A 22680-nucleotide genomic window follows, 5' to 3' on the forward strand; every position below is an offset into this window, starting at 1 on the left:
GTACTGAGATTGGTTAGCTTTGTTCCCCCTTGCTCTCCAGTTCCCCTCTGCTTCCCAGATTTGCAGATTCCACTGGCTTCTCCAGCCCCTCACCAAGTGACCATTCTCTAAGTGTTGGCACTGGATATTGGCGATGTCACCAAGGCCTCCTTGATTGAGCGCTGCCATGTTTAGGAGCCCTGATCTGTCTTCTCCTCCTACCCAGGGGCTGAGACACCTCCTAAAGATGGTGGCACAATTGCCATTCCCTCACCCAAGTGCACGTTTCATGTGTAAACCAAAACGTTGAATGTCCAATAAGATAAAGGTACAATACTGTGGATGCTGGAATCTGAAACCAAAACAGAAATTGCTGGAGAAACTCAGCAGGTCTGACAGCATCTCTGGAGAGAGAATAGAGCCAACGTTTTGTGTTGAATATCCACTAACTGGTTGACTATCCTGGACGTCACAGTTGTCCAATCCTATGTTTGTACCATCTGCCCGTATCTGTGGGTCATAAGAACATAAGAAATAGGAGCAGTAGGCCATCTAGTCCCTCGAGCCTGCCCCGCCATTCAATAAGATCATGGCTGATCTGAAGTGGATCAGTTCCACTTACCCGCCTGATCCCTATAACCCCTAATTCCCTTACCGATCAGGAATCCATCTATCTGTGATTTAAACATATTCAACGAGGTAGCCTCCACCACTTCAGTGGGCAGAGAATTCCAGAGATTCACCACCCTCAGAGAGAAGAAGTTCCTCCTCAACTCTGTCCTAAACTGACCCCCCTTTATTTTGAGGCTGTGCCCTCTAGTTCTAGCTTCCTTTCTAAGTGGGTCGCCGAATAGGGATCATGGGCTGGGACAGTGGTTGCTTTGCTTTGCTCTCCATTACTCAGACCAATCACCAGAGCATTATAACCTCAGAAAATGTTGGAAACACTTAGTAACTCTGGCAGCATCTGTGGAGAGAGAAACAGAGTTAACGTTTCAGATCAACAGCCTTTCATCAGAATTGAGAGTACTTTGAGATGCAATTGTTTTAAGCAAAGCAGGGAAGATGAGAAAGAAAAGAAAGAAGAAAAGAGAAGGTCTGTGATAGAGTGGAAAGCAGGAGAGATTAGATTGCAAAAAGGATGATGTGCAAGGCAAAAGTGGGTGATAATGAGACAAGTAAAAATTGAATCTAGAAGAGGTGATACACAGAATCATCACCAACAACTGGTATCCAAAAATAAACACACAAAGAATAAAATGAGGGTAGAGTTATGATGTGAAATTGTTAAACTCAATATTGAGCCCAGAATGCTGTAAAGAGCCTAATCAAGAGAAGAAGGGCGGAATATTTCCATCCCGCCCGCCACGGGAATTGTAGTGGGCGGGACAGGACCATGCAAAGGTTCGTTGATTTTGGGAAGGATTTTCCGGTCTTGGGGCGAGCACAGCTTGAAATTCTTGCCCAAGGTGCTCTCCTTGAATTTATACAGAACCAAATAAACATAGAAAAAAATTACTGCACCAAAGGAGACCATCCACTGATTGAGCGGGATTTTACGGCCTTGCTCAACCCAAGACCGGAAAATCCCACCCGAGATCAACGGACCTTCCTATTGTTCGCCCCTCACATGCTCCGATTCCTGTGGCAGGCGGGACAGTAGAATTCTGGCGATTGTGTCTGTGCTGGCCGAGGTGGAATTATTCAGCCTAATTCCACTTTTCAGATCTTGGTCAATAACTCTTGGTTGCAGCATTTCAAGTGCACATCGGCAAGATGGTGGCATGGTGGTAATGTCACTGGACTAGTAATCCAGAGGCCCAGGCTAACGCTCTGGGGACATGGAGTCAAATGGCAGCTGGTGGGATTTTAAAAAATTAATAAAATCTGGAATTGAGAATTGCTCACTGGTGACCATGATACTATCATCAATTGTCATAAAAATCCACCTGGTTCACTAATGTCCTTTAGGGACAGAATCTGCCGCCCTTACCCGAGATGGCCCACAGCAATGTGATTGATCCATAACTCTCTGAAATGGCCCAACAAGCTACTCAGTTCAAGTGCAATCAGTGATGGGCACCAAATGCTGGCCACGTCCATGAACAAAGGAAAAAAAACAAGTATTTTTAAAAATGCAATGAGGTTTTCTGCCTCTACTAACTTTTCAGGCAGACTCCTCCTCCTAATTCCCACTGGATCATGATCACATCTCTTCCAGTATCTTGATGATTGTATTGACACTTTTTCCTGCTCTCATCCTGGATTGACAAATTTGATCAAATGTGATTCCAATTTCCATCCTTCCCTCATCAGAACCTGGCTCATCTATGACCTTCCCTTCCCTTCCCTTCCTTGATTTCTCTGTTAACCACTCTTCTTCACATCTTGCTTCTTGTAAGGACTCCATTCTCATAGATTCTCCATCTCTACGGCATCTGTTCTGATGAAGCAACCTCTTACACCAGCAGCTTTTCCTTTTTTCCTTTTTCTAGAACTGGGAATTCTTTGTTCACCCAGGTTGATAGGGCCCACAATCATGTCCATTTCATCTCCAGTATGATACTACCGCAACACATCTTCCCCTCCCCTCCCCATTTAGCATTCCTAGGGTACTGTTCCCTCTGCGACACCCTGGTTCACTTCTCAATCATCTCCAATATGCCCTTTCCTTTCCACAGCACCGTCCCATCCAAGTATGGAAGCAAACATGGGGTTAGCTCATTGAACAAAGAACAGTATAGCACAGGGATAGGCCTTTCGGCCCACCAAATCTGTGCCGACACAGATGCCTCTCTAATTTAATATTTTCTTGCCTCCACGTGGTCCATATCCCTCTATTCCCTGCCTATTCATGTGTCTATCCAGATGCCTCTTAAACGTTGCTATAGAATCTGCTTCCACCACCTCCTCCGGCAGTGCGTTCCAGGTATTCACCACCCTCTGTATGAAAAACTTGCCCCTTATATCTCTTTTAAACTTTCTCCCTCTCACTTTCAACTGTGCCCCTGAGTAATTGACCCTTCGGCCCTGGGAAAAAGACTCGGACTATCCTCTCTATTCAAGCTTGTCATAATCTTGTAAACCTCCAACAGGTCCCCCCTCATCCTTCGATGCTCCAATGAAAACAATAGCTTGGGGTATACCTTGCTTATATGTATATAGTTATGTATTACCAATAAATAGTTAATGTTCAACGATACAAGACTCAGAACCTCTTGGTGAGACCTACTGAACAAGCTTACAACTGACTCTTATAAACAAACTATACAGATTGGCTTAAGGTTATGACTATGGTGACCTTAAGTTAGAACTCATAGAGTCATAGAGGTTTACAGGATGGAAACAGGCCCTTCGGCCCAACTTGTCCATGCCACCCTTTTTTTTTTAAACCCCTAAACTAATCCCAATTGCCCACATTTGGCCCATATCCCTCTATACCCATCGTACCCATGCAACTATCTAAATGCTTTTTAAAAGACAAAATTGTACCCGCCTCTACTACTACCTCTGGCAGCTTGTTCCAGACACTCATCACCCTTTGTGTGAAAATAATGCCCCTCTGGACACTTTTGTATCTCTCCCTTCTCACCTTAAACCTATGCCCTCAAGTTTTAGACTCCCCTACCTTTGGGAAAAGATATTGACTATCTAGCTGATCTGTGCCCCTCATTATTTTATAGACCTCTATAAGATCATCCCTCATCCTTCTACGCTCCAGAGAAAAAAGTCCCAGTCTATCCAGCCTCTCCTTATAACTCAATCCATCAAGTCCCGGTAGCATCCTATTAAATCTTTTCTGCACTCTTTCTAGTTTAATAATATATTTTCTATAATAGGGTGACCAGAATTGCACACAGTATTCCAAGTGTGGCCTCACTTGTACAACTTCAACAAGACATTCCAACTCCTATATTCAATGTTCTGACCGATGAAACCAAGCATGCTGATTGCCTTCTTCACCACTCTGTCCACCTGTGACTCCACTTTCAAGGAGCTATGAACATGTATCCCTAGATCTCTTTGTTCTATAACTCTCTCCAATGCCCTACCATTAACTAACCATTAACTCATGATAAACAATTATTGTCAGAGTGGCTGGCGGTGCCCTTTCAGACATACGACAGGCCAAGCAAGATATGCCTCTAGAAAAGGCCATCCAAATAGTCAGACTGCCTGAAATCAGTCAGCAGCACTGGTCCATTTTATATGGCCAAAGCAAGCCACGGGACAGAGCAACTCCAACTGTCCAGCTAGTAAAGCAACAAAGGGACAGAAAGAATCTAGGCCAAAGAAGGTAAATCCCAACCCGACCACAAGAGGATGGGTGACCATTTCAGGGCTGTGGAGGCAAATGTCCTTGCAGGAAAGATCAATATCTAGCAATCTTAATGTAGTGCTTCAACTGCAACCGCCTGGGACTCTTCAAAAAACTGCGCAAAGCTAAGACACTCACATGGACAGAGGATCCCAAGACAATCCATGAGATTGAGGTATCACACCAGTAAGAAACCAACTATGCTTCTTGGGTGAATTCAAGAACCCTGGATTCTCTTTTTGAAATATGGACATCTCAGTAAGTGATCACCTCACTAATTTCAATTTGGACATGGGAACCAATATTTTGTTCCTCTCGGATAAGGAACTGTGGCTGAGAGACCTCTGGCTACGAATGACACTCTACTGGCCTGAAGGAACCTGACTTTTGGTCATAGGCATGATCCTAGAACCACAAAGATGTGCCAGCCAGCGGACATTCAAAGTCATGCACATCATCCAAAACCCAACTTTTTCTCTCTTGAGCAGAGATGCCCTTTACCTACTTAAAATGGCAGAAGATGTCAAGACAACCTCTGTTGTCAACTACTGAACATCCAACAACCTGTTTCGTCATTTTATCTCTCCTGCCTTCCTCCATCTCACAGGTCTTCCAGTTTGCTCTTTAGTTACCTCCCCACCCCACCTTCTCTCCTTTGCCTAAACACTGTTACATCTTAAAGTGCTCCCAGTTTCGATGAGACTGGGCCATTGACTTTTCACAGATGCTGCAAGAGTTGTGGAATATTTCCAAACTTTTCTGCTTTTATTTTAATTTTTCAGCATCTGGAGTACCTTCCTCTTGTACCAGTATCAGAGCAGCTGATTGGATAACATTAATATAGACTTGAACCTCGCTATAAGCCGTCAGAAGAGAAAACTCTTCTAAAACTGAATGCATGATTAAAATTTTAAACTACCACCACTGTTAATGTAATAATCAAGTCTTTTTTTGGCACTCAACAGCAGTGTGCAAGACAGACCTTGGACAGATATCCTGGCTTCCATTCCTCTACTGCGTCATCCCTATACTGATTGGAATTGTAGTGTTTGTGACTCTCAACATCCCTCAAAGGTAAGATCACCCCACACGTTCCTCACTTCTTGTCCTGTTCACTGGCACGCGCACGCACACACACACACACACACACCAACTAAATCTGACCAACCTTCTCTCTCCTAAACCTTCTCCTATTCTCTTCACAGGCCCTTTTCTTCTCCGTTCTTCTCTTATTATGTGAGATAGGTTATTACACAAAGGATGCTCTCCGCACACACATTGGCCGTGATTCACCCATCCCGCTGCGCTAATAAATTAGTGCAGCAGGCTGGGAGATTCTCGCTTGCGTCTCCCAGAGCCAGATTTCCAGCAGCGTCTGCTCTGCACCAGAAATCGGCCGGGAGGCTCAAAGACAATTTAAATTGTCATTTAAATATCATTTGAATGAAATTAACAGGCCCAGGACGAAGTCTCTGAGCCCGCTAGCATCTCCCCCTCCATCCGCGCCCCCGCCAGAGTGGTTTACTCCAGCAGGGTTTAGAGTAGCTCCCCACTAATGGGGAACCAGTGGCAGGTCCCCACTGGAGTGAGGGGGGGGGAATAGGGGTCTCCCCGAGGGTGGGGTGGTGGGGGGGTGCCCCCTAGGCATTGGCACTCTGGCAGTGCCAGCCTATGCCCCCGGCACTGCCCAAGGCGCAAAGTGCCAAAGCCCAGGGGGGGCACCTTAACACTGCCAATCAGGCATGGGGCAGTGCCAAGGGGGTGATGCATATGGAGATGGGGTCTAAGGGGCAGGACCTGATGGGGAGGGGCCCCACTGCCACTCTACAGACAGAATCGGTGGGGGAAGCAGGGAGGCCAGCGATCAGGGCGAGCTTGGGTGGGGGGGGGGGGGGGGGGGGCGTGGTCAGCCAGGGCGATGGTCAGCCTGCTGGGGGGGTGGGGGTCGGCACTGTGGCGGGGGAGGTCGGGGCTACGGGGGTGGGGGGGAAAATCGGTAGCGGGGGGCTGGAGATCACGGCGGGCCAGGAGGTGGGGGAGTCAGGGCTGGGTCCAGGAATGGTCGGGGGGGGCCAGCAATCGGGCTGCAGGGGGACGGAAAGCCGACTTTGCGATGGTCATGAGGCTAGCCAGTGATCAATTGGGAGGCTATTAGTGCAGGGCCACTGTACATGCGCCGATCTCGGCACTGACAGATCAGCACATGCCCATTCAACGTGCTGATTTCAGCTTCTCCAGCGGGAACAGGCCCCGGCCTCTGAAATTTAATAATATTCACACTGGTGGCCGCTGCAGTGCACTGAGTGTGGGAGATTCTTCTCTGAACTTCCACTGAAAAAAACAGTGTGAAGAACTCCAGTTTTCACCCAAATTCAACACTTAAGAATTTTTTGGGGAGAATTCCGCCCGTTGTTGCGAAGGTTCGAATAAAAAATATCGGATTTCACTGCAATGTTGTAGAAATTCCATTAGTTGGTAAGATATGGTGGGGGAAAAGATGTAGTTTATAGACTTTAGTATATAGATTAATTCGGAGAGGCTTGATGAAATCATCCATTCCTGGAATGTCAGTGATTTGTCAATAGTGACTCATCTTGTCCTAATGGTTCCAATAGATTAATAACTGAAACTGATGTGAAGTTTTCATAAAAAAGAAATGAATTAATTAATGTTTGAGGTGTTATATTGCACCACACAAAGTCAATTGCCTCAATTGGTCCTTTCAGTCAACGCAATCAAACTGAAGTAAAATGATGGTGCTGCTGAAATCATCAACATGGGAATGTGACAGAGTTGAGTTGTTGCCTTCGGTAATTTACCATATAGTGAGCCATTCAGTTTAAATCCCTCCGTAGCTTGACCCCTCCCTATCTCTATAATCTCCTTCAGGCCTACAACCTTCCAACAATTCCGCATTCCTTCAGTTCCAATCTTTTGTGCATCCCCCACTTCATTCGCTCCACCACTTGACAGCTGTGTCTAAGCCCTAAACTCTGGAATTCCCTCCCTAAACCTCTTTACCTCTTTCTCCCTTAAGTATCCCTTAAGAATCCCTTAAGACCTAATTCTTTGGTTTATTTGGTAAGATTTTTAGACCGAATCTCTTCTTCATTAGTTCAGTATCCAGATTTGCCTGGCTATGCTCTGGTGAAAGGCCTTGCAATGTTTTTCCATCTATCGGGTGCTTATTATTATTGGGTGTTAAGTACAAAACATCATTCCTCAGTTAGAGACTCAGCTGTTCCCAACAGGAACGTCTCGGGGTCATTCTGTGGGATTCCTGTCCCAAATTAACAGATCTCGTGGCTCAGGATTCCTGGGTTGAAAAGTGAGAACAAAAATCTGTTAGCAGTCAATTTTCTTCCTTCCCTGATCTTCCATTCTGCCCCGCCTCCTCTACCCCCTTTCCAACGATATAATCCTTTACATTTCTAACTTTCTTCAGATCTATAGAAGGGTCATTTAGACTCAAAACATTAACTCTGTTTTTCTTCACAGATGCTGAGTTTATCCAGCATTTTCTGTTTTTACTCCTTCCTTCTATAGTTCTTGAGTGATCACAAAATGCTTTGTAGTGTTGTATATGGATCAGACTTGATTAATGATCGGGTTGAGTGGTCAACTCAAGTTCTATCTTTTGAGCCCTCTGAGGAATTATTGAAAACCATGCTCCTTCATACAGAACATTATCACGTTAAAGGTACACAGCATAGATAAAACCTCATGATGGATCTAATCCCAGATCATTTGAAGACAGTCAATTCATGTAAACAGTTGTAATTCTTTATTGCAAACCTATTTCCCTGAAACTACACTTTCTGATGCAACTGTTCTTAAATCCTTTGAAGAACAAGCTTTATCATCCGTTATCTTTCCATACCTCTACCTCTACCATGTTTATTATCCTAGCCCCTAAAGTTACACTTCAATTTACTCACGGCTGATGTCATTACTGTCACGTACTTCCTTATACAAGCACTTTGCAGAACACAAGATCAGGCCATGCTTCCCCCAATGACATTTCACAGCTATTCTGTTGACATTGGAAAGTCTGTTGCTCCATGATACAAAGTTTAACTATTAATCCTTTAGCTCTCCACAATGTTTAACAGATTCCTGATCCTGATCACTATCTAGTGACTCCTGGAAAGTTTGTGGTCAGACAAGGACTGAAATCTGGTGTTGCAACTTCACAGGGATTCACCCAAACTATTATCAAATAAAGAATCAAAAAACAGCCAAGATACCATTGTATAGAATATCAATAAAACAACCTCTTCCAATTCATTCCCAGAATCTCAATGCATCAAAGCCTCACCAATTTGCATCCATTCTATTTAATTCCAATGAACCTAATCCCTGCAAATTCACTCCTATCATCCAGAATTCCAGTGGATGAAGCCCCTTCCCATTCTGGAAGATGCCAACAGCTCAAATCCCTTCCATTCCTCATATGTGAACCGAACAGTTACTGTTGGCAGGATATTTCACCATGGGGACTTCACAGGCCACACCAATATTAACCTCAAAGAAACTCATGGGGAGGGGGGGGTGGACGATTCTCCCAAAGAAATTCTAAGTGGCGAATTTGTGTGAAAACTGGAGTAATTCCCACCAATTGTTTTAGCGAGATACTCGGAATGAATCTCCGAAACTCTGTGTATCACAGAGTGCTAAGGCATGATTCACTCTGAAAATCAGGGGGTGCAGCCTATTCCCGCTGGAGAGGCAGCAAAGTGCTGAGCGGGCCACTGCGCATGTACTGACCTGTCGAGATCGATGTATGTGCAGTGGCCCTATACTGCCGGCTTCCCGATCACAGGCCAGCCCGAACATTGGCCAGCCCCACGACCCCACATCGCTGCCCCTCTGAACCTCCCCACCCCCTGATCACTGGTCTTCCGGACCTCTCTGGATAAGCCTTGATGTCCCCCCTCCTGTCCCCGCACTAGCCCCAATCTCCCTGACCACCCGCCCCCATCCCCGCAGTCCTGACCACCCCCACACCCGGCAGCCCTGATCCCCACGGGCCGCCCCGACACCCCTCCCCCCCAACCCGGGTGGCCAGCCCCGATCACCTCTTTCTCTCCCTCTGCCTGCGATCCTCTGATAGTGGCAGCGGGACCCCCCTACCCCCAAAAATCATCTCCCAACAGGCCTTCCTCCTCTGGCCCTACCCCTCAACACTGTCCAGTGCCCAATGAGCAATGCCAAGGTGCACCTTGGGCATTGCCAGTTTGCCTCTTTGGCAGTGCCGGGGGCCAGGCTGGCACAATCCAGAGGGCACCCCCTCTTACCCCGACCTCCTGGTGGGGTGGGGGGGGGGGCGGTGGCCTTCATTGCCATATGTTCCCACCAGTGGGGTCGGACTGCCTGTTCCCCATTTGTGGGGAGCAATTGTAAACTCTGCTGGAGTGAATCACTCCTGGCTGAGGGGTGGGGGGAAGCTAGCGGCCCAGAGACTTCAGTCCCACGCCCGCGAATGACATTGAAATTGCAATTTAAATGTTTAAATCAGCTCCACGCCGATTTGTGATGCGGAGCTGATTACTCCAAAAATCTTGGAACCAGAGACACGCGGAGGCCGTGGCACCCAGTGGGGAGCCCACTAAATGGCCTCACTGATTTCTCCTGGTCCATTGCACTGCTAAAGCAGTGCAGCAGGCTGGGAGAATCGCTCCCATACATTTTCAACAGGGTTAACTGGAGTAATTAGGACCAGAAAGCAGAGTCACTTTCCTTGCTGATCACAAGGGATCTAAAAGCCATGAATAGAACCCTTACTTCCATTGCAGTTGAGAGAAACTCAGCCCACATAGATTGGGGATCGAGTCTTGTGTGTGCTGACGTGCATGACTCAGTTCCACATCAACCATCGCATAATCAAATCAATATTTAGGGGGCCTAATGTTCTAAAGTCAGATTGTAATGGTCTAGGGGAGGCTGTGGAATGTATTGCTCAGTAAGAAAAAACATCTCGAGACTGCTTAGCCATCTCTGTTAACGAGACATTCTGCTGGCTTGGTTTGGCTGTCGTCCCTCACCGCCTTCTCACATTTTTACTGAATCACATTTCCTCAGGAAGTTGCTTGTCAGCTTAACTAAAAATATAAAAATGCAAGCAGGGCAGACAGACCCTAAAAATAAAATCATGCAGCTGTGGCTCAAGGCAGCCATTAGTCTTCCTAAAAGTCACATCAGTTCAGTCCTCTTGTATTCCACAAAAACTCACTTTGACTTGGCTGCTGTCCTCGAATCACAATTTGTTACAATTACGCACAGAATGGTAATAGGGAAATGCAATATTCAGTCCAACCCTGTTCCTATATCATTTTATCTCCCTTGCCTTAAACCGCCACTCCAACCTGCCCTCAAATGTTGATATGCTTCAATCACAAGAATCTGCCGCAAGATGTTCAGCAGTGGGTTTTCAGAAGCAGAATAGGGGCATGGTTCCACTGTTTAGGTTGTCTGTGACAAAGGAGTCAAATAATTATAAGAATGAGGACACAGGACATGAGTCATATCCTGACACAGAGAATGTTGGGAGAATGCACAGACATTTTGAGGGCCCAACTTATGCAAGTAGTGGGGAGGCAGTAAGGTGGTCATGTCACATGGAAACAGTAGGAATGTTGAAAAGTCATTGGGTGGGATTTTTCGCCCCAAAACCGGAAAATCCCGCCCGAGGTCAAAGGACCTTTCCTTGGCCCGTCCCTCGCCTGCTCCGATTCCTGTAGCAGGCGAAACGGGAAAATTCACCCCATTATGTCATGCGTGCATACCTGTGATTGGAATTAAACATTGCCTTCCAAATGAAATGTGTAGTGCACAGGGATGACAGGCCTACAGATCTCTGACCATTAAAGGCATCTGCTGAATGACCTTGAAGTGAAGTAAGCTGGTCTACGTTTACCATCTCTCTGTACTTAAAATAATACTGCACAGAGACCTGCAGATGATGTATCTGCTGCTATTACGGTTAGTAATTCTGGGTCATAATTTGCTGAAATTTCACAGGAAATTAGATTTTTGATTTTTTTCAGAAGCATTTTAGCTGGTCCATATTCCAGCAATAATGTTTTCCCTGTCTCAACAGCTATTTCAAAGACTCATTGACTTCTGCCAAATTTAACTGGATCCTGTCTCCTTCAGGACTCCGTCACCGATTACTGCATGATGCTGTGACCAATGGGATTGGTTGGCCCCCAAAGCCAGTCGCGATGAAAATCATCGCTGGCACCTTCCAGGGATCCACTGGGAACATGTGCAGGATATCCCAGGCAGCTGCACACAGCTGCATTAGGGAAGTGGTCAGTGCACCGTTTGAGAGAGCTGGAGCGTTGACGTGTTGCCACGCTGACCCTGATAACCAGCAGAAAGGTCTGCTGGCTTTGGGCCATTGTAAGGTGCAATCGATTGCATCGACCAAAGCTCCCTTAAATCAACCTGCAGTCATCATAAACAGGAAGTGCTTCTACTTAATAAACATCCAACTAGTTTGCGATTAGCATTAATGCATCCTGCAAGTGTGTGCCTTCTTCCTGGGGAGCACTCATGATGCCTATGTGCATTAGCAGTCCCAGGAGTTGTTCCAGCTCTGTGCACGGTTCCTCATTGATAAGGGGCACTGTCTCAAAAGTTGGCTTGACGCCAGTGAGGAACCCTCGCACGACAGCCAAGGAACTTTACAATGTCTGTCATGGGTCGACCCAGGCCACAATTGAACAGACAACTGGTCTGCTCAAGAAATGATTCTGCTGTCTGGACTGCTCTGCAGCAGCTCTGCAATATGACCCAGTGAGTGCTTCCACCACCAGACTACTGGAAGAACACCATGCTGCCTCACCCTCAAATCTCATAACATTTTGTACTCATCAAGGTCTATTGCCCAGCCTCTTCAAGCCCTATGCCCTGTACACCCCTACAAATGGGCAGATGAGGCTGCAAGAGTTCACACTGCCAGTCAGAAGCCATCAGTCACTGAATAAAATAGTCTGCATGACATGATCTATTTGGCTGTCATCCTTTTGGCACATGATGAGGCCTCTAAGTTGTCTTTTTCCCATGTCTATTCTCATGGGACTTGGAGGATGCTAGCTTTGAGGGCAGATGCCTGTCTCCCATATGCAGCAATTTCTCCTGAGGCAGCTGCTGCTGGGATACACTGTTCATTCACTCACCCAGCTGACCCCTCCTCACATTGAGGCCCACAGCATTTTAGAAACATACAAGACATAGAAAACATTTTGCCCACTGGACAGCCACACTGTGCTCAGCATTCACTCAGAATCACTCTGGCAGTGCAGAGGTGGTCAATGATCCACTTTCAACTATGGGAGTAGGCATGTTGCTGGACCTCAAGGCTGCTAACCTCTGCTGCCATTCCCATCCAGACTTCCTAGGTCAGGCAGGTGGGTCTCTTCTTGCCATCTGTTGGAAACAGGAAGGGAGACATCACTGAACTGTAGATCAATCCTTTTTCTATCCTGTGATATTCCAGCCTCCTGCATACTCTGTGGATTGAGCTCTGCAGAAACAGGAGACAATGACTGTTGGTCTAGATGTAAGGAGGGATCTATGTCTTGGAGCTGAGGGATCTGTCTTGGAGCTAAAGGATCTATGACCTGGAGCTGAGGGCTCTATGTCCGAGAGATGAATGATCTATGTCCTGTAAGTGAAGGCTGCCAGTCCATGCTGGAAGGTGGGTTCTCATAGCGGCAGACATGACAATACAGAACGTTTTGAGGCAGTGCAAACAGCTCTAACTGCCATTTTGCACCAGCAACTGTGTCCCCATCACCTGACAGGGAATCGGCACCTTCTTGCCCACCCCCAGGACTTGATTCACCAGACCCCGCCCCTCCATCTTGTTAATTGGCTGGCTACCATGTGACCATGTTTGGCTAGCACTGCCGTTCAGCCCCAAATGGCAATGCTACACTGCTGACAATAAACTTAGTTGAGGCAGAGACCATTGCATCTTTGAAGGGAAAACTGAATAACTATTTGAAGAGGGAAGATTCATAGCACCATGAGCAGGCCATTCACCCTGAGCCTGTTATGTCATGTTCTTGGTCATTGCTACATGTTTTTTCTTCCTATCCCTTGATAATAAAAATCTGTTAATGTCAATCTTATAATTTTCAATTACCCCCCAACATCCACAGCAGTTTTGGGAGACTGAGTTCCAGATTTCCAATTACCTTTGTGTGAAAATGTTCTTCAGAATTTTACTCCTAATCAGATGACCTCTGATTTTGAGACTGTCTTGTTCTGGATTCCCAACAAGAGGAACTTGTTGCTCTGTTCTAGCCTATCAAATTATTTTATCATTTTAAACACCTCGATCAGACCCCTCCTCAACTTGGAATATACTGAATGGGATACAAGCCAAGTATGTACAACTTGCAGTCATTTTTTAACCCATAATTTTCTGATGAATCTACACTGCACTCCTTCAAGATCAATATGTCCTTCCTACGGTACTGTGCTCAGAGCTGACTGCAGATCTCCAGATGATGTCGGACAAAGGCTGAAGTGTCATATCCTCCCCTTTGTATTTCAATATTCCATTAGTATTTTAGATTACTGATACACCAACGTTTCCTGATTTGTGAAACTGGACACCCAAATCTCTTGGCTCCCTCACAGTTTCTAGCCCCTCATCATTAAAAAATGATTCCAGTTTAACTTCCTAAAATCCAAAGGGTTACTTCGCATTTCCCCACACTGGACTCTATCTGTCATAGGCTTTTCCTCACTCACTTTGTATCCCTTGAAAGGGTCCTTTTCACAGCCAGGCCACCTAATGACTATGGAGAGAGGATGGGGCAGTGAGGTTAGGTTTTGGATTACCCTTGAAAAGAGCCAGCAGAAAATTCAATGGACCCAAAGCAAAATAAAGAGGAAAAGAGGGGTGGAGAGCAATTCCATCAGGGCTGGAATATGCTGAGGCCTGGTAGGAGCTTCTTGGTCAGGCTGTTGCCAGGTTCCCACCTCACTCTCCGTATCCCACAACCTCAGTGGAGGGATGACAGATAAAAACCAATCACAGGACCCCATTGACTCGGTTTTATTTGGACAGAGGTGAAAACAGAACATTTCAGGGACTATCAGATCTTCCATTCACTCACCCAACCCCAGACAATCTTCTGTCTTAAGGTAAAAGAAAATTACTGCGGATGCTGGAATCTGGAATCTGAAACCAAAAGAGAAAATGCTGGAAAATCTCAGCAGGTCTGGCAGCATCTGGAAGCCTTGGTAATCAAAGCCTTGTCAAAGGGTCATCCAGACTTAAGATCAGCTCTGTCTTAGGGTCTCTGCCCATTCTGAAGAGCTACGAATGGGTAACCAGAGAGGGAAGCTTTCCTGTGCACAAAATTGTGAAGCATCTCGGGAAGAAACAGTGAAATATTCAGTCAGGAGCTCTCAGAATCAGAAATGCATGTGATGTTAAAACAATGCATCCTTCTTTATTTCTCTTAGACCCCTTCTGCAGGTACATATATGTATGGTATCTTCATGTGGGCAATATGCTCAATGCAATTTTTAATTTAGTACATTTTTGGGTGCGTTAAACTGAAATATAAACACGGTTTTGACTCCCTCTCTTTCACTTACTAATTAATCTCCTATTACAGACTGCGGAAGAAACTGTGGGTGATAACTCCCAATCCAGCCCCATTCTTCAAACCGCTGTTCGTGGATCATGGAGGAAATTTCACGGTAATGATCCAGCAAATGTTTAATGGGAGTTTGAATACTGGGGATTACTGCAGCGTGGGGCAAATGTCTAAAATTTAACTCAAGGGCATTGCAAATTAAATAGCCAGTGACATAAGAATGTAATTACAGTGCAGAGTGATAGAGTGTTAGCGACGCTTTCTTGTAACCACAGTGCAGTGTGGTACAGGAAAGGAAGTTGGTGACACTCTTACATAATCACAGTGTAGAGTGATACAAGATTCCTTCAGGCTTGTATTTAGGCCTGATGTGATGCATGGTGTTGGCCCCAACTAAGATGCCAGAGGCTGACACGAAATTGGACCTATTATCATAATCTGGGCCACTGGCAAGTTGCGGGGCGGTGGTGGAAGAAGCAATTGCAATACTCTGGACTCGGGAGCACCATGGCTCTTCAGTGAATGTTTTCAAAAATTAGGGCTGCAGCAACCCAGCTGAATCCTAAAGGAGACAGCCTGATCCCAGCTCTTGGAATCACTACCCATCACTCTGGAGAGGAACCTAAAACAGGTCATGGGGCAGTAACTAATGAAAAATGGCCAAATTCAATACGCATCGAGTATCTCGGGTGTACTCCGGGAATGGGGACTTTGGTCCCCAAAACTGCTGCTCATTACACTTGATTTTTGCCCATAAAATGAGCACTATGAGAAAATCCGGTCCACTGTCTGAATGTCATTTTACGATCCTGATGGGAGTCCTCCCAATGAGAAGGGTCATGAGTGAATGAGTTTGGGTCCCACTTTGCCAAACCCAAGCAGACTGAATCCTGCGTACAAATACAACCAATCAGTACTGACCTCAGTAGAGAGTGGGCAGGAAATAGAAACAGGTTGTTCTCTATTAATGAGTCCCTCTCACACGGAATCTCATTCTCACTCTTTTCTCTCTCTTCAACTGAACCCACTGTGATTGGAATATTTCCTGTTTATTGTTTCCACACTGCCCTGCCCCCTTCATCCTGGCTTTTTCATTCAACACTGGTCAGAACTCTGGATCTGCTCCTGCTACACTCTGGAATCTTTTTAAAACAAAGCAAGGCATCAACTAAAATTATACAATTGTAACAGAGAAGAAGGCCATGTAGTCCACTGTGTCCATGTCAGCTCTCTGCAAAAAGCTACACCCATTCCCCCAGCTCAACAATTTCTTTCCCCAGATAATTGTCCAATTTGCCTTTGAAAGCCTCCACCATATTGAGGCAATGCTTTTCAGATCCTGATCATTCACTATGTAAATATGTTTTTCCTCATGTTGCCTTGGTTCTTATGACATTATATTGCTGTCCTTTGGTTCTTAACCCTTCTGTCACTGGGAATAGTTTTTCCCTGTCTCCCCAGTCCAGACACTCATGATTTTGAACACTTCAATCAAATCTCCCCTCAACCTTCTTTTCCCGAAAGAAGAACAACCCTAGATTCTCTAGTCAAGCCACTTGTTCCTCATCCCTGGAAATATTCTCGTAAATGTTTTCCACAGTCTCTGAAATCTTCACATCCTTCCTAAAGTGTGCTACCCAGAATTGGACCCACTTCTCCAGTTGAGGCTGAACCAGTGTTTTATAAAGGTTCACCATAACTTCCTTGCCTTTGTACCCTATGCCTCTATTTATAAAGCCCAGGTTCCCTTATGCCTTATTAACCTCTTTCACAATCTGTCCTTTCATCTTCAACAATATACCTCCGGTCTTTCTATTCCTACACCCTCTTTAGAACTGTATCTTTATTTTAAATTCACTTATCGGATGTAGGCTATATCAGCATTTACTGCCCATCCCTAGTTGCTCTTGAGAAGGTGGTGGTGAGCTGCCTTCTTGTACCGCTGCAGTACCCGTGGTATAAGTACATGCACAATACTGTTAGGGAGGGAATTCCAGGATTTTGACCCAGTGACAGTGAACAAATGGTGATATATTTCCAAGTCAGGATAGTAAGTGGCTTGGAGGGACACTTGCAGGTGATGGTGTTCCCATGTGTCTGCTGCTCATGCCCTTCGAGATAGTAGTGGTCCTGGGTTTGGAAGGTGCTGCCTAAGGAACCTTGGTGAGTTCCTGCAGTTCTTACTGTAGATGATACACACTGCTATCACTGTAGTGGAGCAATTGATGGTTTGTTTGTACTGCCTCTCCTCGTTCTTCCTACCAAAATGTATCACTTCACACTTCTCTGCATTAAATTTGATCTGCCACAAATTTATCCATTCCACCAGCCTATCTAAATCTGCTTTGAGGTTTTTCATTATACTCTCCACAGTTCACAATGTTTTGCTTCATCTGCAAATTTTGATATTGGGTCCTGCACCCCCAAGTCTAGATCATTAATATGGATTCAGAAAATGAGTGGTTCCAATACCAACCCCTGAGGAACCCCATTATATAGTTCCCTCTGACCTGAGAGACAATGTTCACCACCACTGTTTCCTGTCACTCAGTCAACTTCATTTCCATAAAACTTCATGTTCCTTTTATTTCACGAGCTTTAACTTTGCTGACAAGCAAATTTGGCTGCAGTTTGCAGCAAAGGGCTCAAAACGGCTTCCTTCATCTTTTCATGCATTGTTTTCGTCCGTCGCACCTGAACACGTGTTTTGCTGGCATAATTCTGTTTAAACACCTTTTGGAAGTCCACATGCACCACATCAACCACATTACTCTCAACAACCTCTCTATTACCACATCAAAAAACTTACCAAGTTAGTTCAATATAATTTGACTATAATAATCTATGCTGGCTTTCCTTAATTAATCCAAATTTATCCAAGTGATTGTTAATTTAGTTCTAAAAGCTTTCCCACCACTGAGATTAAACCAACTGCCCAGTCATTGCTGGGTTCATCTTTACAACCTTTTTTGAAAATTAATGATGGAACATTAAAATCAGACATGATTAAAAGGCCAGGATTCAAGAAGCACAGATTCACAAAGGGTTGTGGGGCTGGAGGTGGTTAGAGATAGGGAGGGGTGAGGCCTTGGAAGGTTTTGAGAACAAGAGTGAGAGTTTTAAAATCAAGATGTTGTTTGACTGGGAGCCAAAGTAGGTTATAATGAAGCTAGGGGTGATGGGGGAGCGGTACTTAATCCAGCAGAATTTTGGGTGGCCTCAAGTTTACAGAGGATAGAATGTGGGCGGGCGGCCAGGAGTACATTAGATTAGTCAAGTCTAGAGATTACGAATGCATGAATGAGGATTTCATAGAATCATAGAATCCAGCAGTGCAGGAGGAGGCCATTCGGCCCATCGAGTCTGCACCGACCATAATTCCAACCAGCCCCTATTCCCATAACCCCATGCATTTATCCTAGCTAGTCCCGCTGACACTAAGGGGCAATTTAGCATGGCCAATCCACCTAATCCGCACATCTTTGGAGTGGGGGAGGAACCCGGAGCACCCGGAGGAAACCCACGCAGACACAGGGAGAATGCGCAAACTCCACACAGACAGTGACCCAAACTAGGAATCGAATCCGGGTCCCTGGTGCTGCGAGGCAGCAGTGCTAACCACTGTGCCACCGTGCCGCCCTATTTCCAGATGAGGTGCAACAAGGGTGAAGTCGGGCAATGTAACAATGATGAAGGGTCATCCAGACCCGAAACGTTGGCTCTATTCTCTCTCCACAGATGCTGTCAGACCTGCTGAGATTTTCCAGCATTTTCTGTTTTTGTTTCAGATTCCAGCATCCGCAGTATTTTGCTTTTATTTTATTGTAATGTAGCAACATGGTTGTGAACAGATCTGTTTAATCTCAGACCGTTGCCAGGAAGAGGGATGGAATTGGTGGCTAGGAAACAGACTTTAAATTGAGGACTGGAAAGAAAGGCTCGAGTCTTTCCAGTATTTAATTTCAGCTCATCGAGTACTGGATGTCTGATAAGCAGTCTGACAATTTAATGAAAATAGAGGAATCGTGAGAGGCGATGGTGAGGTAGAGTTGGGTGCTGTCGGTGTACTTTGAGTGTGGACAGCATACCTTTAAGTACAGGCAGCTTTCTAGTACTTCTTCTTTATCAATTTTAAGTCCATCCAGTGTCTCAGCCACTTTGGAAGTGTCTGCTTCCTTGGTGAAGACAGATGCAAAGTATTGATTTAGTACCTTAGCCACACCCTCTACCTCTATGTATAAATCCCCTCTCAGAAGTCTAATCAGCCCCACTCCTTTTGTCACCCTTTTATTATCCTATAATGCCTATATAAAACCTTTGGTTCCCAGTCTCTTCTCCTCCTCTCTCTTTGCTTCTATTTTTTTAACTATCCCCCTGAACTTTCTGTATTTAGCCTGGTCCTCACTTATATTATCAATTTGACATTTATCAAATGCACCTTTATTCTGCTTTATCTTACTCTATTTCCTTCACTACCAAGGAAGTTCTAGCTTTGGTTGTCTTACCTTCCCACCCCTCCTCATTGGAATGTTCGTCAACTGTACCCGAGCTAACTTCTCTTTAAGGCACCACATGGATCCATTATAGCTTTGTAAGCCATTCTTTGATTCCAATTTACCTGGGCCAGTTCTGTTCTTACCCCATAGAAATTGCTCTTCCCAATCAATTAATTTTATTTTAGATTGCTCGTTGTCCTTTTCTAAGGCTAACCTAAATCCTTCTGTACTCTGCCCATTGGCCCTTAAATGTTCCAATGAGGAGGGCTGGGAAGGTAAGACAACCAAAGCTAGAACTTCCTGGGTAATGAAGGAAATAGAGTAAGATAAAGCAGAATAAAGGTGCATATGATATATGTCCCCCACTTGACCCACCTTATTTCCCAGAACCAAATCTAGTTCTCTTTCTCTTCTACATCCTTTCTGACTGGCCACCAATTTTCAATTTGCACCAACTTCTTTCCTACTTTCTTGCACTATGTCTTGCACTATGGAAATTACTTTTATTCTCTCCTGCCTGTACAGCACAGCCCTCCACCTGAGAATCTCAGTTCAAAACAGAATGGCTGAATGGGAAAACATCTGAAAGATTTACGCGTTTTCTGTCTGGTCCCTGATTAAATATGATGCAAAGCTTCAGTTGCCAGCACTATTCAGTTCCACCACCAGATGTCATGCAGATACTGCAAACATTGCCAGCTGCCATTCAACTGTCCATCATTACACGGTGTGCTACTAATTATTTTCTCATATGTGGTGAGTGTTGCTGGTTAGAGAAGTTTGCAATTGATGGAGTGAGGAGAGAATAGAGAGAGAGGCTATATAGTAGTCCTAAAAAAGGATTGTTAAAGTAAGCTCCCTCTAATCTGTCCTATCAACATTGTAACTTGTGACAAGTCCTCACTCACTTGATAAAGGAGCTTGAGACTCCGAAAGCTAGTGCTGCCAAATAAACCTGTTGGACTTTAACCTGGTGTTGTGAGACTTCTTACTGTGCTTACCCCAGTCCAACGCCAGCATCTCCACATCATGGCCATCAACATTCCCAGGACAGTTTTTTTACCCTTTAAAGGGATGTGACATCTCTGCCAAGATCAGCATTTTCTGCCCTTCCCTTATTGCCCTTGAGAAAGTGGTGGGGAGCTGTCTTCCTGAATTGCTGCCACCCGTCTGGTGTAGGTACACTCAAAAGTGCGTTAGGAAGAAAGTTCCAGTTCTTTAACCCAGCAACAATGAAGTAATGACGGTATATTTCCAGGTCAGGATGGTGTGTGGCTTGGGGGTGAGCCTGCAGGTGGTGTTGTTTCATGCATCTGCTGCCTAGGTGGCAGAGGTCACAGGTTTCGAAGGTGCTGTCTAAGGAGTTGCTGCAATGTGTCTTGTAGATGGTACATTCTGCTGCCACTGTGCCTCAGTGGTGGAGGGAGTGAATGCTGAAGGTGGTGGATGGGATACCAATCAGGTGGGCTGCTTTGTCCTGGATGGTATTGAACTTCTTGACTATTAAAACTACAGATCCATTCTATCATACTCCTGACTAGTGCCTATAGATGGTGGACAGGTTTTAGACAGCATGGGTTCAATCCATCTTACTGAACAGATGAAGCTGTCTTTACACTGTCCCACTAAACACTCGCAGGACAGGTTAGATCCAGAGTGGAGTGGGAAAATCTCCTTTGGAATTTAGCAAATGATGCAGCCTGCATCCAATCACCCCCAACTTTCTCATCGCCCTGTATCGATCTCTAAATATTCTACCGTACTGCATTCTCCCTATGGGGGTGATCTTGAGCTCACTCCCGCTGTCTGTGGGAATGCCAGTGGGGGCTCAATCAATCCAAAAGTTGCAGATCTCGCTGGTGAGATTGTGATTTCTGATCTTCCCCGCCCCTCTCCGGCAAGGTCATCAAGTTCATGTCCGAAAATATATTTCAATACATTTTAATATTATTAACACGTCCCCTCACCATATGTTGAGCGTGAGACCACACCTTGAGTGTTGTGTGCAGTTTGGTTTCCTAGGCTGAGGAAGGACATTCTTGCTATTGAGGGAGTCCAGTGAAGGTTCACCAGACTGATTCTTGGAATGGCAGGGCTGACATATGAAGAGAGATTGGATTGACTGGGCTTGGACTCAGTGGAATTTAGAAGAATGAGAGGGGATCTCATAGAAACATAAAATCCTGATGGGACTGGACAAGCTAAATGTGGGAAGGATGTTCCTCATGTTGGGAAAGTCCAGAACTAGGGGTCACAGTCTAAGAATAAGGGGTAAGCCATTCAGGACTGAGATGAGTACTTATCCGGTACCTCTTCCGGCACAATCTGATTGGCCAACTGCCCTTCAAGGTGGGGCTTCTATCCAAGTCGGGATGGAAGTCCCAGCTGCTGCTGATCAATGTTAATTTGAGAATGAAATGACAGTGGGCTGTCAGAATCAGCCAGGCTGCATTTCCCGTCAACTCTCCTGATGATGGGAGCTAATGTGGGCGTTACTGGCTGAACCAACATTTATTGCCCATGCCTGATTGCCCTTGAGAAGGTGGTGGTGAGCCACCTTCCTGAACGGCTGTAGTCCATGTGGTGTAGTTATACCTACAGTGCTGTTAGGAAGGGAGCTCTAGGATTTTGACCCAGTGACAGTGAAGGAACAGCGATATATTTCCAAGTCAGGATAGTGTGTGGCTTGGAGGGACACTTGCATGTGATGGTGTTCCCATCTATCTGCTGCATTTATCCTTCTGGTTGAGCCTTTTCCCCCCCAATTCCCATTGGCTCCAGTTTTGCAAGGGTTCCTGGATGTAATAGCCCTGGCTACGTCAAGGGCAGTCATCCTCACCTCTTTTATCCATGTTTGGACCAAGGCTGTAATGAGGTCAGGAGCTGAGTGATCCTGGTGGAACCCAAACTAACCATATGTGAGCAGGTTATTGCTGAGTAAATATCGCTTGATATCACCGTGGACAACCCCTTCCATCATTTAGTTGACAATCGATACTGATGGGGTGGTAAATGGCCAGGTTGGATTAGTCCTGCTTTTTGTGGACAGGACATACTTGGGCAGCTTTCCACATTACTGGGTAGATGCCAGTGTTGTAGCTGTACTAGAAAGCTTGACAAGGGGTGTGGCATGTTCTGGAGCACAAGTCTTCAGTACTATTGCTGGAATATTGTCAGGGCCCAGCCTTTAGCCATTTCTTGATATAACATGGAGTGAATCAAATTGGCTGAAGACTGACATCTGTGATACTGGGGATCTCAG

General features: G+C 45.5%; 1 protein-coding gene across 1 annotated transcript in view; it reads left to right on the plus strand.

Annotated features, from left to right (window-relative positions):
- LOC144510661 (interleukin-21 receptor-like) overlaps positions 1 to 22680 on the plus strand; it is a 66993-nt gene that overhangs the window by 28766 nt on the left and 15547 nt on the right. Inside the window, exons 7-8 of the mRNA XM_078240348.1 lie at positions 5263 to 5371; positions 14941 to 15025. Coding sequence (XP_078096474.1) covers positions 5263 to 5371; positions 14941 to 15025 — 194 coding nt within the window. The remainder of the gene's footprint in view (positions 1 to 5262; positions 5372 to 14940; positions 15026 to 22680) is intronic.

Source organism: Mustelus asterias, chromosome 23 (genome assembly GCF_964213995.1).
Source record: "Mustelus asterias chromosome 23, sMusAst1.hap1.1, whole genome shotgun sequence".
In the NCBI taxonomy this organism is placed as follows: Eukaryota; Metazoa; Chordata; class Chondrichthyes; order Carcharhiniformes; family Triakidae; genus Mustelus; species Mustelus asterias.